This window comes from Salvelinus alpinus, chromosome 11 (genome assembly GCF_045679555.1).
Source record: "Salvelinus alpinus chromosome 11, SLU_Salpinus.1, whole genome shotgun sequence".
Taxonomy (NCBI): domain Eukaryota; kingdom Metazoa; phylum Chordata; class Actinopteri; order Salmoniformes; family Salmonidae; genus Salvelinus; species Salvelinus alpinus.
In genome coordinates this window covers 70,113,024-70,128,113 of record NC_092096.1, presented here as the reverse complement: position 1 = coordinate 70,128,113, position 15,090 = coordinate 70,113,024, and the positions used below count along the sequence as shown (strand labels likewise).

At 45.2% G+C, this 15,090-nt stretch overlaps 1 protein-coding gene across 4 annotated transcripts in view; it reads left to right on the top strand.

Moving 5' to 3' along the window:
- LOC139534727 (sorting nexin-15-like) overlaps positions 1–15,090 on the top strand; it is a 52,373-nt gene that overhangs the window by 19,817 nt on the left and 17,466 nt on the right. The window contains exon 1 of one of the 4 annotated variants that reach the window (XR_011666993.1): positions 10,558–10,756. The exons of 2 other annotated variants lie outside the window; for them this stretch is intronic. Coding sequence is in view for 1 of the 2 variants with exons in the window: in XM_071334129.1 (XP_071190230.1) it covers positions 10,894–10,988 (95 nt within the window). In the remaining variant the exon portion in view is untranslated. One more of the 4 variants, XM_071334129.1, reaches the window with a different exon arrangement.

Below are 15,090 nucleotides of genomic sequence, written 5' to 3'. Positions count from 1 at the left end.
GTTACTATGGTAACTAACTCCCCCTGTGGGTTACTTATGGTAACTAACTCCCCCTGTGGGTTACTTATGGTATCTAACTCCCCCTGTGGGTTACTTATGGTAACTAACTCCCTCTGTGGGTTACTTATGGTAACTAACTCCCTCTGTGGGTTACTATGGTAACTAACTCCCCCTGTGGGTTACTTACGGTAACTAACTCCCCCTGTGGGTTACTTATGGTAACAAACTCCCTCTGTGGGTTACTTATGGTAACTAACTCCCCCTGTAGGTTACTTATGGTAACTAACTCCCCCTGTAGGTTACTTATGGTAACTAACTCCCCCTGTGGGTTACTTATGGTAACTAACTCCCTCTGTGGGTTACTTATGGTAACTAACTCCCCCTGTGGGTTACCTATGGTAACTAGCTCCCCCTGTGGGTTACTTATGGTAACTAACTCCCCCTGTGGGTTAGTTATGGTAACTAACTCCCTCTGTGGGTTACTTATGGTAACTAACTCCCCCTGTGGGTTAGTTATGGTATCTAACTCCCCCTGTGGGTTACTTATGGTAACTAACTCCCCCTGTGGGTTAGTTATGGTATCTAACTCCCCCTGTGGGTTACTTATGGTATCTAACTCCCCCTGTGGGTTACTTATGGTAACTAACTCCCCCTGTGGGTTACTATGGTAACTAACTCCCTCTGTGGGTTACTTATGGTAACTACCTCCGCCTGTGGGTTACTATGGTAACTAACTCCCTCTGTGGGTTACTTATGGTAACTAACTCCCTCTGTGGGTTACTTATGGTAACTAACTCCCTCTGTGGGTTACTTATGGTAACTACCTCCCCCTGTGGGTTACTTATGGTAACTAACTCCCCCTGTGGGTACCTTATGGTAACTAACTCCCTCTGTGGGTTACTTATGGTAACTAACTCCCTCTGTGGGTTACTTATGGTAACTAACTCCCTCTGTGGGTTACTTATGGTAACTAACTCCCCCTGTGGGTTACTTATGGTAACTAACTCCCCCTGTGGGTTACTTATGGTAACTAACTCCCTCTGTGGGTTATTATGGTAACTAACTCCCCCTGTGGGTTACTATGGTAACTAACTCCCCCTGTGGGTTACTATGGTAACTAACTCCCCCTGTGGGTTACTTATGGTAACTAACTCCCTCTGTGGGTTACTTATGGTAACTAACTCCCTCTGTGGGTTACTATGGTAACTAACTCCCTCTGTGGGTTACTATGGTAACTAACTCCCCCTGTGGGTTACTTATGGTAACTAACTCCCTCTGTGGGTTACTATGGTAACTAACTCCCCCTGTGGGTTACTTATGGTAACTAACTCCCCCTGTGGGTTACTTATGGTATCTAACTCCCCCTGTGGGTTACTTATGGTAACTAACTCCCTCTGTGGGTTACTTATGGTAACTAACTCCCTCTGTGGGTTACTATGGTAACTAACTCCCCCTGTGGGTTACTTACGGTAACTAACTCCCCCTGTGGGTTACTTATGGTAACAAACTCCCTCTGTGGGTTACTTATGGTAACTAACTCCCCCTTTAGGTTACTTATGGTAACTAACTCCCCCTGTAGGTTACTTATGGTAACTAACTCCCCCTGTGGGTTACTTATGGTAACTAACTCCCTCTGTGGGTTTCTTATGGTAACTAACTCCCCCTGTGGGTTACCTATGGTAACTAGCTCCCCCTGTGGGTTACTTATGGTAACTAACTCCCCCTGTGGGTTAGTTATGGTAACTAACTCCCTCTGTGGGTTACTTATGGTAACTAACTCCCCCTGTGGGTTAGTTATGGTATCTAACTCCCCCTGTGTGTTACTTATGGTAACTAACTCCCCCTGTGGGTTAGTTATGGTATCTAACTCCCCCTGTGGGTTACTTATGGTATCTAACTCCCCCTGTGGGTTACTTATGGTAACTAACTCCCCCTGTGGGTTACTATGGTAACTAACTCCCTCTGTGGGTTACTTATGGTAACTACCTCCCCCTGTGGGTTACTATGGTAACTAACTCCCTCTGTGGGTTACTTATGGTAACTAACTCCCTCTGTGGGTTACTTATGGTAACTAACTCCCTCTGTGGGTTACTTATGGTAACTACCTCCCCCTGTGGGTTACTTATGGTAACTAACTCCCCCTGTGGGTAACTTATGGTAACTAACTCCCTCTGTGGGTTACTTATGGTAACTAACTCCCCCTGTAGGTTACTTATGGTAACTAACTCCCCCTGTAGGTTACTTATGGTAACTAACTCCCCCTGTGGGTTACTTATGGTAACTAACTCCCTCTGTGGGTTACTTATGGTAACTAACTCCCCCTGTGGGTTACTTATGGTAACTAGCTCCCCCTGTGGGTTACTTATGGTAACTAACTCCCCCTGTGGGTTAGTTATGGTAACTAACTCCCCCTGTGGGTTAGTTATGGTATCTAACTCCCCCTGTGGGTTACTTATGGTAACTAACTCCCCCTGTGGGTTAGTTATGGTATCTAACTCCCCCCGTGGGTTACTTATGGTATCTAACTCCCCCTGTGGGTTACTTATGGTAACTAACTCCCCCTGTGGGTTACTATGGTAACTAACTCCCTCTGTGGGTTACTTATGGTAACTACCTCCCCCTGTGGGTTACTATGGTAACTAACTCCCTCTGTGGGTTACTTATGGTAACTAACTCCCTCTGTGGGTTACTTATGGTAACTACCTCCCCCTGTGGGTTACTTATGGTAACTAACTCCCCCTGTGGGTAACTTATGGTAACTAACTCCCTCTGTGGGTTACTTATGGTAACTAACTCCCCCTGTAGGTTACTTATGGTAACTAACTCCCTCTGTGGGTTACTTATGGTAACTAACTCCCCCTGTGGGTTACTTATGGTAACTACCTCCTAGTGTGGGTTACTTATGGTAACTACCTCCCCCTGTGGGTTACTTATGGTATCTAACTCCCCCTGTTGGTTACTTATGGTAACTAACTCCCTCTGTGGGTTACTTATGGTAACTAACTCCCTCTGTGGGTTACTTATGGTAACTAACTCCCCCTTTAGGTTACTTATGGTAACTAACTCCCTCTGTGGGTTACTTATGGTAACTACCTCCTAGTGTGGGTTACTTATGGTAACTACCTCCCCCTGTGGGTTAGTTATGGTATCTAACTCCCCCTGTGGGTTACTTATGGTAACTAACTCCCTCTGTGGGTTACTTATGGTAACTAACTCCCCCTGTGGGTTACTTATGGTAACTAACTCCCCCTGTGGGTTACTTATGGTAACTAACTCCCCCTGTGGGTTACTTATGGTAACTAACTCCCCCTGTGGGTTACTTATGGTAACTAACTCCCGCTGTGGGTTACTATGGTAACTAACTCCCCCTGTGGGTTACTTATGGTAACTAACTCCCCCTGTGGGTTACTTATGGTAACTAACTCCCGCTGTGGGTTACTATGGTAACTAACTCCCTCTGTGGGTTACTATGGTAACTAACTCCCTCTGTGGGTTACTTATGGTAACTAACTCCCCCTGTAGGTTACTTATGGTAACTAACTCCCTCTGTGGGTTACTTATGGTAACTAACTCCCCCTGTGGGTTACTTATGGTAACTACCTCCTAGTGTGGGTTACTTATGGTAACTACCTCCCCCTGTGGGTTACTTATGGTATCTAACTCCCCCTGTTGGTTACTTATGGTAACTAAATCCCTCTGTGGGTTACTTATGGTAACTAACTCCCCCTGTGGGTTACTTATGGTAACTAACTCCCCCTGTGGGTTACTTATGGTAACTAACTCCCCCTGTGGGTTACTTATGGTAACTAACTCCCCCTGTGGGTTACTTATGGTAACTAACTCCCGCTGTGGGTTACTATGGTAACTAACTCCCTCTGTGGGTTACTATGGTAACTAACTCCCTCTGTGGGTTACTTATGGTAACTAACTCCCCCTGTGGGTTACTTATGGTAACTAACTCCCTCTGTGGGTTACTTATGGTAACTAACTCCCTCTGTGGGTTACTTATGGTAACAAACTCCCCCTGTGGGTTACTTATGGTAACTAACTCCCTCTGTGGGTTACTATGGTAACTAACTCCCTCTGTGGGTTACTATGATAACTAACTCCATCTGTGGGTTACTTATGGTAACTAACTCCCCCTGTGGGTTACTTATGGTAACTAACTCCCTCTGTGGGTTACTTATGGTAACTAACTCCCCCTGTGGGTTACTTATGGTAACTAACTCCCCCTGTGGGTTACTTATGGTAACTAACTCCCTCTGTGGGTTATTATGGTAACTAACTCCCCCTGTGGGTTACTATGGTGACTAACTCCCCCTGTGGGTTACTATGGTAACTAACTCCCCCTGTGGGTTACTTATGGTAACTAACTCCCTCTGTGGGTTACTTATGGTAACTAACTCCCTCTGTGGGTTACTATGGTAACTAACTCCCTCTGTGGGTTACTATGGTAACTAACTCCCTCTGTGGGTTACTATGGTAACTAACTCCCCCTGTGGGTTACTTACGGTAACTAACTCCCTCTGTGGGTTACTATGGTAACTAACTCCCCCTGTGGGTTACTTATGGTAACTAACTCCCCCTGTGGGTTACTTATGGTAACTAACTCCCCCTGTGGGTTACTTATGGTAACTAACTCCCTCTGTGGGTTACTATGGTAACTAACTCCCCCTGTGGGTTACTATGGTAACTAACTCCCCCTGTGGGTTACTTACGGTAACTAACTCCCTCTGTGGGTTACTTATGGTAACTAACTCCCCCTGTAGGTTACTATTGTAACTAACTCCCCCTGTAGGTTACTATGGTAACTAACTCCCTCTGTGGGTTACTTATGGTAACTAACTCCCTCTGTGGGTTACTTATGGTAACAAACTCCCCCTGTGGGTTACTATGGTAACTAACTCCCTCTGTGGGTTACTTATGGTAACTAACTCCCTCTGTAGGTTACTTATGGTAACTAACTCCCCCTGTGGGTTACTTATGGTAACTAACTCCCTCTGTGGGTTGCTTATGGTAACTAACTCCCTCTGTAGGTTACTTATGGTAACTAACTCCCTCTGTAGGTTACTTATGGTAACTAACTCCCTCTGTAGGTTACTTATGGTAACTAACTCCCTCTGTAGGTTACTTATGGTAACTAACTCCCTCTGTAGGTTACTTATGGTAACTAACTCCCCCTGTGGGTTACTTATGGTAACTAACTCCCTCTGTGGGTTACTTATGGTAACTAACTCCCTCTGTAGGTTACTTATGGTAACTAACTCCCTCTGTGGGTTACTTATGGTAACTAACTCCCTCTGTGGGTTACTTATGGTAACTAGCTCCCCCTGTGGGTTACTTATGGTAACTAACTCCCCCTGTGGGTTACTTACGGTAACTAACTCCCTCTGTGGGTTACTTATGGTAACAAACTCCCCCTGTGGGTTACTATGGTAACTAACTCCCTCTGTGGGTTACTTATGGTAACTAACTCCCTCTGTAGGTTACTTATGGTAACTAACTCCCCCTGTGGGTTACTTATGGTAACTAACTCCCTCTGTGGGTTACTTATGGTAACTAACTCCCTCTGTAGGTTACTTATGGTAACTAACTCCCTCTGTGGGTTACTTATGGTAACTAACTCCCTCTGTGGGTTACTTATGGTAACTAACTCCCTCTGTAGGTTACTTATGGTAACTAACTCCCCCTGTGGGTTACTATGGTAACTAACTCCCCCTGTGGGTTACTATGGTAACTAACTCCCTCTGTGGGTTACTTATGGTAACTAACTCCCTCTGTAGGTTACTTATGGTAACTAACTCCCCCTGTGGGTTACTTATGGTAACTAACTCCCTCTGTGGGTTACTTATGGTAACTAACTCCCTCTGTGGGTTACTATGGTAACTAACTCCCTCTGTGGGTTACTATGGTAACTAACTCCCTCTGTGGGTTACTTATGGTAACTAACTCCCCCTGTGGGTTACTTATGGTAACTAACTCCCTCTGTGAGTTACTTATGGTAACTAACTCCCCCTGTGGGTTACTTATGGTAACTAACTCCCCCTGTGGGTTACTTATGGTAACTAACTCCCTCTGTGGGTTATTATGGTAACTAACTCCCCCTGTGGGTTACTATGGTAACTAACTCCCCCTGTGGGTTACTATGGTAACTAACTCCCCCTGTGGGTTACTTATGGTAACTAACTCCCTCTGTGGGTTACTTATGGTAACTAACTCCCTCTGTGGGTTACTATGGTAACTAACTCCCTCTGTGGGTTACTATGGTAACTAACTCCCCCTGTGGGTTACTTACGGTAACTAACTCCCTCTGTGGGTTACTTACGGTAACTAACTCCCCCTGTGGGTTACTTATGGTAACTAACTCCCCCTGTGGGTTACTTATGGTAACTAACTCCCCCTGTGGGTTACTTATGGTAACTAACTCCCTCTGTGGGTTACTATGGTAACTAACTCCCCCTGTGGGTTACTATGGTAACTAACTCCCCCTGTGGGTTACTATGGTAACTAACTCCCCCTGTGGGTTACTTACGGTAACTAACTCCCTCTGTGGGTTACTTATGGTAACTAACTCCCCCTGTAGGTTACTATTGTAACTAACTCCCCCTGTAGGTTACTATGGTAACTAACTCCCTCTGTGGGTTACTTATGGTAACTAACTCCCTCTGTGGGTTACTTATGGTAACTAACTCCCTCTGTGGGTTACTATGGTAACTAACTCCCCCTGTGAGGAGGAGGAGGACCTCCACGAACCCTCAGGGACAGATCAAAATGTACTGGGGGGGGGGGGGGGGGGGGCTGGTCCAACTCAAGGTGTCGTTTAATGAAATGCACTCCCCTCCCCAACATTAAACATATTTTCAAATGACCCCACCCCTTGTACTGTCAAATACATTTAACACCCCCCTCGTAGTATTAACTCTAAATTATGTTTACGACCACAAATAACAATAACTGGAGGTGCCCTGTGTTTATAAATGTGGATATCGACTTTGCCACTTCAGAGTGATTTTGTGGTCGATGCCACGCAGGGCATAAGTACAATTCTTACTAGCTTGTTTGGCTGGTAGTTTATTGTTTAGATGCTTGAAGCTGTGTCACGATCGTCTAGGGAAGCGGACCGAAACGCATGCGTGGTTTGAATACAATCTTCTATATTTAATGAAGAACACTTAAACAAAAAACAACAAAACGAATAAGACGAACGTGACCGTTATAATAAACACTGTGCTAACATGCAACATAACATAGACCACAACCCACAATACAAAACAGGCTACCTAAATATGGTTCCCAATCAGAGACAACGCAAAACACCTGTCTCTGATTGAGAACCATATCAGGCCCAACACATAGAAATAGACAACATAGAAATACAAAACATAGACTGCCCACCCCAACTCACGCCCTGACCATACAAAACAAAGGAAATAAGGTCAGATTGTGACAACTTGCTGTTGAACCACGATGTGCAGCATAATCATAGTGACACTGGACTAGCACACTTGCCAGAGTCTTTAGGGTGTCTGTAGCTAAGATTCCATCCAATTGGCAACAGATGATTTTGATCCAAATATTTTAAAAATCTTCATCATAAAAAACATTGCCATTTCAGAGTTTCTGTAGGAACATTTGGAGCCGGACAACATGACAGGGAAAATGTTTATTTATCTGACAATTACGAAATTTCACATCCATAAGCATTCAGATCTGATCTGGTCAAATTAGCCACATTTACATGTCATTAAAAACAAAACAAAACAAAACCACTATTCCTTGTGTTTTGATGTGTAGCATATGCAAAACTATATGTATTTTTTAAAATGTTTTTTTAGGCTACTTTCCTAAAATAATTGTTCACCTCACGGTTCAGCTTTCAGAAATGTGAATACTAAATGTATTAGGGCATTGCAGGCATAGGCCTATGGTGGCGGCAGGTAGCCTAATGGTTAAAGCGTTAGTAACCAAAAGGTTGCAAAGATCGAATCTCTGAGCTGACAAAGTAAAAAATATGTTGTTCTGCCCCTGAACACGGCAGTTAACCCACTGTTCCTAGGCTGTCATTGAAAACAATAATTAGTTCTTAACTGACTTGCCTAGTTAAATAAAGGTTAAATAAAAAATATAAAAATAAATAGGCGTAGGTGTCCACTGTATAATATATTAATAAGAGCTAATGTAAACCAGGGAAACAACACACTACCCTCCCCTCTGCCCAATAAAACCACACTACCCTCCCCTCTGCCCAATATAAACACACTACCCTCCCCTCTGCCCAATAAAAACACACTACCCTCCCCTCTGCCCAATAAAACCACACTACCCTCCCCTCTGCCCAATAAAAACACACTACCCTCCCCTCTGCCCAATAAAAACACACTACCCTCCCCTCTGCCCAATAAAAACACACTACCCTCCCCTCTGCCCAATAAAACCACACTACCCTCCCCTCTGCCCAATAAAACCACACTACCCTCCCCTCTGCCCAATAAAAACACACTACCCTCCCCTCTGCCCAATAAAAACACACTACCCTCCCCTCTGCCCAATAAAACCACACTACCCTCCCCTCTGCCCAATAAAAACACACTACCCTCCCCTCTGCCCAATAAAAACACACTACCCTCCCCTCTGCCCAATAAAAACACACTACCCTCCCCTCTGCCCAATAAAAACACACTACCCTCCCCTCTGCCCAATAAAAACACACTACCCTCCCCTCTGCCCAATAAAAACACACTACCCTCTGTAAATTTCTGTAAATTTTGATCTGGAAGTAATTTAGCCATTCATTGTAGCCATTGCGATCTGTAGATTTGCTATTTTCTCGAGTTTTCTCGCGTCAATTAACTCCTGACATTCCTGGATTACTCATTACATGAATAAAGTCCTGATTTTGATCAACAAATACGATAGTCAGTTGAAAAAATGTAAGGGTACAAGACTGTGTACATATTTGGCTGTGTTTGTCACGTCTGCTCCCGCTCTTTCCCTCCCCCTGGCGCTTGAGGGCGCCAGAATGCCTTGCATCACTCACTCCTGCCATCCATCACGTACACCTGCCTTTCCTTGTCACGCGCATCAGCGTTATTGGACTCACCTGGACTCTCTTATCACCTGTTCATTTCCTCCCCTATATGTGTCAGTTCCCCAGCTCTGTTCCCTGCTTCTGCATTGATTGTTTTTCTGTTTGCTAAGCTGTTTATGTCTCGTTCCATGTCCGTTATTTATTAAATGTTACTCCCCGTACCTGCTTCGTCTCTCCAGCGTCATCCTTGTGATAGATCGTGACAGTGTTGGCTAAATCACGACATATCCCATCGAGCCAAGCGGGGAGATGCTGCCCGTTGTCATAGTTCCAAGACCAGTCAGAAAACGTCCAGCTAACCCTAAACCAATGACGCATGTGGATCTCAAAACTGAACGTGGATCAGTGTTAAGTAGAAATTGCCGCGTTCACGTACTAGTCGGAACTAGGAAACTGGGAATTTTCCGACTTGTTAATCGGTTGTACTTATTTTTATTAATTTTATTTTTTATTAAACAGTAACATGCAAAACACAAAAAACAGAACAGCCAGAGGGATTTCACAAAGAAATAAGGAAGAGAAAAAATAAAATAACAATACAAATCCACATTATATCAATTGAAATCCAGACATGTAGCAAATACATTTTTAAAAACATTTTGATTGATATTTATTTTTAATAATTCTAAATAGTTTTCCAAATCAGATTTTAAAAAATTAAGAAAATTAGTTTTCTTCATACATTATTATTTGTATGAAAATGTTTCCTAATAAAATAAAGAGATTTATGACATTCAATGGTTCAATTGTGGAATCAGTGTAGTAAAATAATATGTCAAACTTTGATATTTCAATGGCTCTATCCATCTCGTTGCCAAGATGTAGTTTGACATCAGTCCAGAACACTTCACTATATAAACAATGACAGACTAAGTGTTCAATAGATTCAGGTTCTAGTTCACAACAACTACATTCACTGGTACCATCAGGTATATATTTAGAAATCAAGCTATGACACGGATAGAATCTATGGAGCATCTTCATGCAGATCTCCTTTACTTTATTGGTCACCATGAATTTGTGTGAAGTGAGTCAAGCACGACGCAAGTTTACATCAAACGATGAAGCCCAACGAAATATCACAGAGGGAATAGACTTCCTGTAGAAAATATCCCTTTATAAACGATTGTTGAATTTCTTATCTAATAAGATCTTATCTAATATCTATCTTACAATAGGAGATATTCCAAAATATGCATTATTCTGAAGTAAAGATTTTACCCCACTAGGTACAGCTTTTATAAGTGTCATATTCCTTGCTTGAAACCTCAAAGTTTTATCTTTCCATAAATTATCTCCGCGTAAATAGATTCTCACTAATACAAACTAATTGGCTGACAATGACAATGTTTTTCGATAACCAGTTACGGTAAAATAACATCTTGTTTCTATGTAATATTGACCCATTATTCCATATAAAACATTTATGAAGTTATTCAGAGTGGCCATCTAATTTGGTAGCCGTTATTTAGGAGTGTGATTGGACGCCAATTATAAATATTTAAGAGAAACTTCTACACGTACCGCGTTCGCCAGTTAGCAAATCGGAAATGTCCGAGTCTCCTGGTTCCGACTTTGACGTGAACGCAGCATAAGAACACTTCAAAAAGAGGGGCGTATCTCGTTTGTCAATGCGTCACCAACCAGGAAGCTACAGTGGAGAAAAATGTAAACAAGAACGACTAGTGTTTCTATCAAATATATTTATAACTAGCTCTTTGTTTGTATTGTATGACAGCCGACAAAGACACGCCTGTCTATTGTACCATTAGCTGCCAGTGTATAAATCTCCTATCCACACAACGATGTCTCGGAAGAAAGAGAATGAAGAATATTATCGTTTTTTTCTCGGTGACAGAACCACGAGAAGGGACACACGGAATATAAAGTCACCGCTAGGGTCGGCTTTTCAATTTGTCTTATTGGTATCTTAGTAGCCGCTAGCTAGCTAGTTAGCGTTTGTCATTTCAATGCATTGTTTTGACTGTCTTGTTATAACTAGCTAGTAGAGACTTTGTCAGGATAGTCATGTGTAATTGCGGGCTATTTGGTTGTTATTCTAAGAACATCTGCGCTTTCAATGACAGACTGACCAGGTGAATCCAGGTGAAAGCTATAGGCTCTTATTGATGTCACTTGTTAAATCATCTTCAATCAGTGTAGATGGAGGAGACGGGTTAAATAATCATTTGTAAACCTTGAAACATGGATTGTGTATGTGTGCCCAGCGGTGGAAAAAGTACTCAATTTTCATACTTGAGTAAAAGTAAAGATATCTTAATAGAAAATGACTCCAGTAAAAGTCACCCAGTAAAATATGACTTGAGTAAAATTATTTGGTTTTAAATATACTTAAGTATCAAAAGTAAATCTAATTGCTAAAATGTATAAACCATTTCAAATTCCTTATTATGCAAACCAGACAGCACAACTTTCTATTTGTTGTTGTTGATGGATAGCCAGGGGCACAGTCCAGCATGTGTCAAGGAAAATGTATGGAGTTAAAAGTACATTGTTTTCTTTAGGACTGTAGTAAAGTCAAAGTTGGCAAAAATATACATAAAGTACAGATACCCCCCAAAACTACTTAAATAAAAATACTTTACAGTACTACTTAAGTACTTTACACCACTGTGTGTGCCATTCAGAAGGTGAATGGGCAAGGCAAAAGATTTAAGTGCCTTTGAACGGGGTATGGTAGTAGGTGCCAGGCGCACCAGTTTGTTTCAAGAACTGCAACTCTGCTGGGTTTTTCACTCAACAGTTTCACGTGTGTATCAAGAATGGTCCAACACCCAAAGGACATCCAGCCAACTTGACCCAAGTGTGGCAAGCATTGGCGTCAACATGGGCCAGCGTCCCTGTGGAACTCTTTTGATACCTTGTAGTCCGTGCCCCAACAAATCAAGGCTGTTCTGAGGGCGAAAGTGATGCAGCTCTATATTAGGAAAGTGTTCCTTATGTTTGGTATACTCTGTGTATACCAGTAGATGCTCATCAGAGAATGGGGAGGACAATCTTCCTCAGTGAATTTCATAAAAATGGTAAAACATTTAATGTTATCCATTTTTAGATCAAAATTCAATAAAGTTAGATAAAACACTCTGTAGGGTAGCACCATGGTGTAGCCGGAGGACAGCTGCCTTCCATCCTCCTCTGGGTACATTGACATCAATACAAAACCTAGGAGGCTCATGGTTCTCGCCCCCTTCCATAGACTTACACAGTAATTAGGACAACTTCCAGAGGATGTCCTCCAACCTATTAGAGCTCTTGCAGCATGAACTGATATGTTGTCCACCCAAAGGATCAGAGAATGAATCTAGTACTGAAAGAATAAGCTAGAAAGACAATAGTTGAACAGTTATGTACAAATTTAATTTCTTCCAAAATGAAGTTTTACTTTATTAGCTAGCAAATGCAGCTAGCTAGTTTAGCCTTCTGAAACACCCTGCTCAAACCGAGGGATGCTATGTTAGCTAGCTGGCTATAACAGAGGGATGCTATGTTAGCTAGCTGGCTATAACAGAGGGATGCTATGTTAGCTAGCTGGCTATAACAGAGGGATGCTATGTTAGCTAGCTGGCTATAACAGAGGGATGCTATGTTAGCTAGCTGGCTATAACAGAGGGATGCTATGTTAGCTAGCTGGCTATGACTATCCAACACAACGCTGGAACTCTTCCAAGTCAAGGGCTTTTGGTTTTACTCATTTGTTGCCACTGGGGACTGCTGGTGTAAGTGTTAAACTGCTTACTGACTGTACGCTGTAATGTTACCGCATGATTGTAGCAGGTTTAGCTATGTTGACTATGACGTTAGCTAATATGGAGACAACGATGTAGGCTGTGTGTAGCGGTTATGATGTGGTTTGGCTTGGAAATATTTTTTTCTCCTGGTCACATCCAGCTGATGTGCTGTAAATTGAAGTCCACAAGTGAAGGGAAAAGGTTAGAGGAGGAAAGCGCATAGATGCGAGAAGGAATACAATGTGGCTGCTATGAAAGGGAACTGTGAAGGGCCTCCCGAGTAACGCAGGGGTCTAAGGCACTGCATCACAGTGCTAGCTGTGCCACTAGAGATCCTGGTTGGGGCCGATGGGGCAGCGCACAATTGGCCCAGCGTCGTCCCGGGTTAGGGGAGGGTTTGGCCGGCAGGGACGTCCTTGTCCCATCGCGCTCTAGCGACTCCTGTGGAGGGCCGGGTGCATGCACGCTGGCACGGTCGCCAGGTGTACGGTGTTTCATTCCGACACATTGGTGCGGCTGGCTTCTTGGTTAAGTGGACATTGTGTCAAAAAGCAGTGCGGCTTGGTTGGGTCGTGTTTCGGAAGACGCACGGCTCTCTACCTTTGCCTTTACCGAGTCCGTACGGGAGTTGCAGCGATGAGACAAGACCTTAACTACCAATTGGATACCATGAAATTGGGGAGAAAAATAAATAAGTTATGTGTGATCAGGGTTGTATTCATTCTGCCAATTTTGTTAAAAATTTCAAGCACAGCTGTTAGCTAGCTAATCAATTTCAAAGGGGCATTGTTGGGAACTCGTGATTCGTTGCATGACTTGAGCCTCAACCCCCTTGACTCATCTTGGGTAACTAGAGCCCCCCCCTACACACTCCCCTAGCCCCCCCACACACTCCCCTAGCCCCCCTTACACACACTCCCCTAGCCCCCCCTACACACACTCCCCTAGCCCCCCCCTACACACACTCCCCTAGCCCCCCCTACACACACTCCCCTAGCCCCCCTACACACACACTCCCCTAGCCCCCCCATCACACTCCCCTAGCCCCCCCTACACACACACTCCCCTAGCCCCCCCTACACACACACTCCCCTAGCCCCCCCTACACACTTCCCTAGCCCCCCCTACACACTTCCCTAGCCCCCCTACACACTCCCCTAGCCCCCCCTACACACACACTCCCCTAGCCCCCCCTACACACTCCCCTAGCCCCCCCTACACACACACTCCCCTAGCCCCCCTAAACACACACACTCCCCTAGCCCCCCCTACACACTCCCCTAGCCCCCCCTACACACACACTCCCCTAGCCCCCCCTACACACTCCCCTAGCCCCCCCTACACACACACTCCCCTAGCCCCCCTAAACACACACACTCCCCTAGCCCCCCCTACACACTCCCCTAGCCCCCCCTACACACACACTCCCCTAGCCCCCCCTACACACACACTCCCCTAGCCCCCCCTACACACTTCCCTAGCCCCCCTACACACTCCCCTAGCCCCCCCTACACACACACTCCCCTAGCCCCCCCTACACACTCCCCTAGCCCCCCTACACACACACTCCCCTAGCCCCCCTAAACACACTCCCCTAGCCCCCCCTACACACTCCCCTAGCCCCCTCCTACACACACTCCCCTAGCCCCCCCTACACACTCCCCTAGCCCCCCCTACACACACACTCCCCTAGCCCCCCTAAACACACTCCCCTAGCCCCCCCTACACACTCCCCTAGCCCCCCCTACACACACACTCCCCTAGCCCCCCCTACACACACTTCCCTAGCCCCCCTACACACTCCCCTAGCCCCCCCTACACACACACTCCACTAGCCCCCCCTACACACACACTCCCCTAGCCCCCCCTACACACTCCCCTAGCCCCCCCTACACACACACTCCCCTAGCCCCCCTACACACACTCCCCTAGCCCCCCTACACACACTCCCCTAGCCCCCCCTACACACACACTCCCCTAGCCCCCCTTACACACACTCCCCTAGCCCCCCTTACACACACTCCCCTAGCCCCCCTTACACACACTCCCCTAGCCCCCCTACACACACTCCCCTAGCCCCCCCTACACACACTCCCCTAGCCCCCCTACACACACACTCCCCTAGCCCCCCCCCTACACACTCCCCTAGCCCCCCCTACACACACACTCCCCTAGCCCCCCCTACACACACACTCCCCTAGCCCCCCCTACACACACACTCCCCTAGCCCCCCCTACACACACTCCCCTAGCC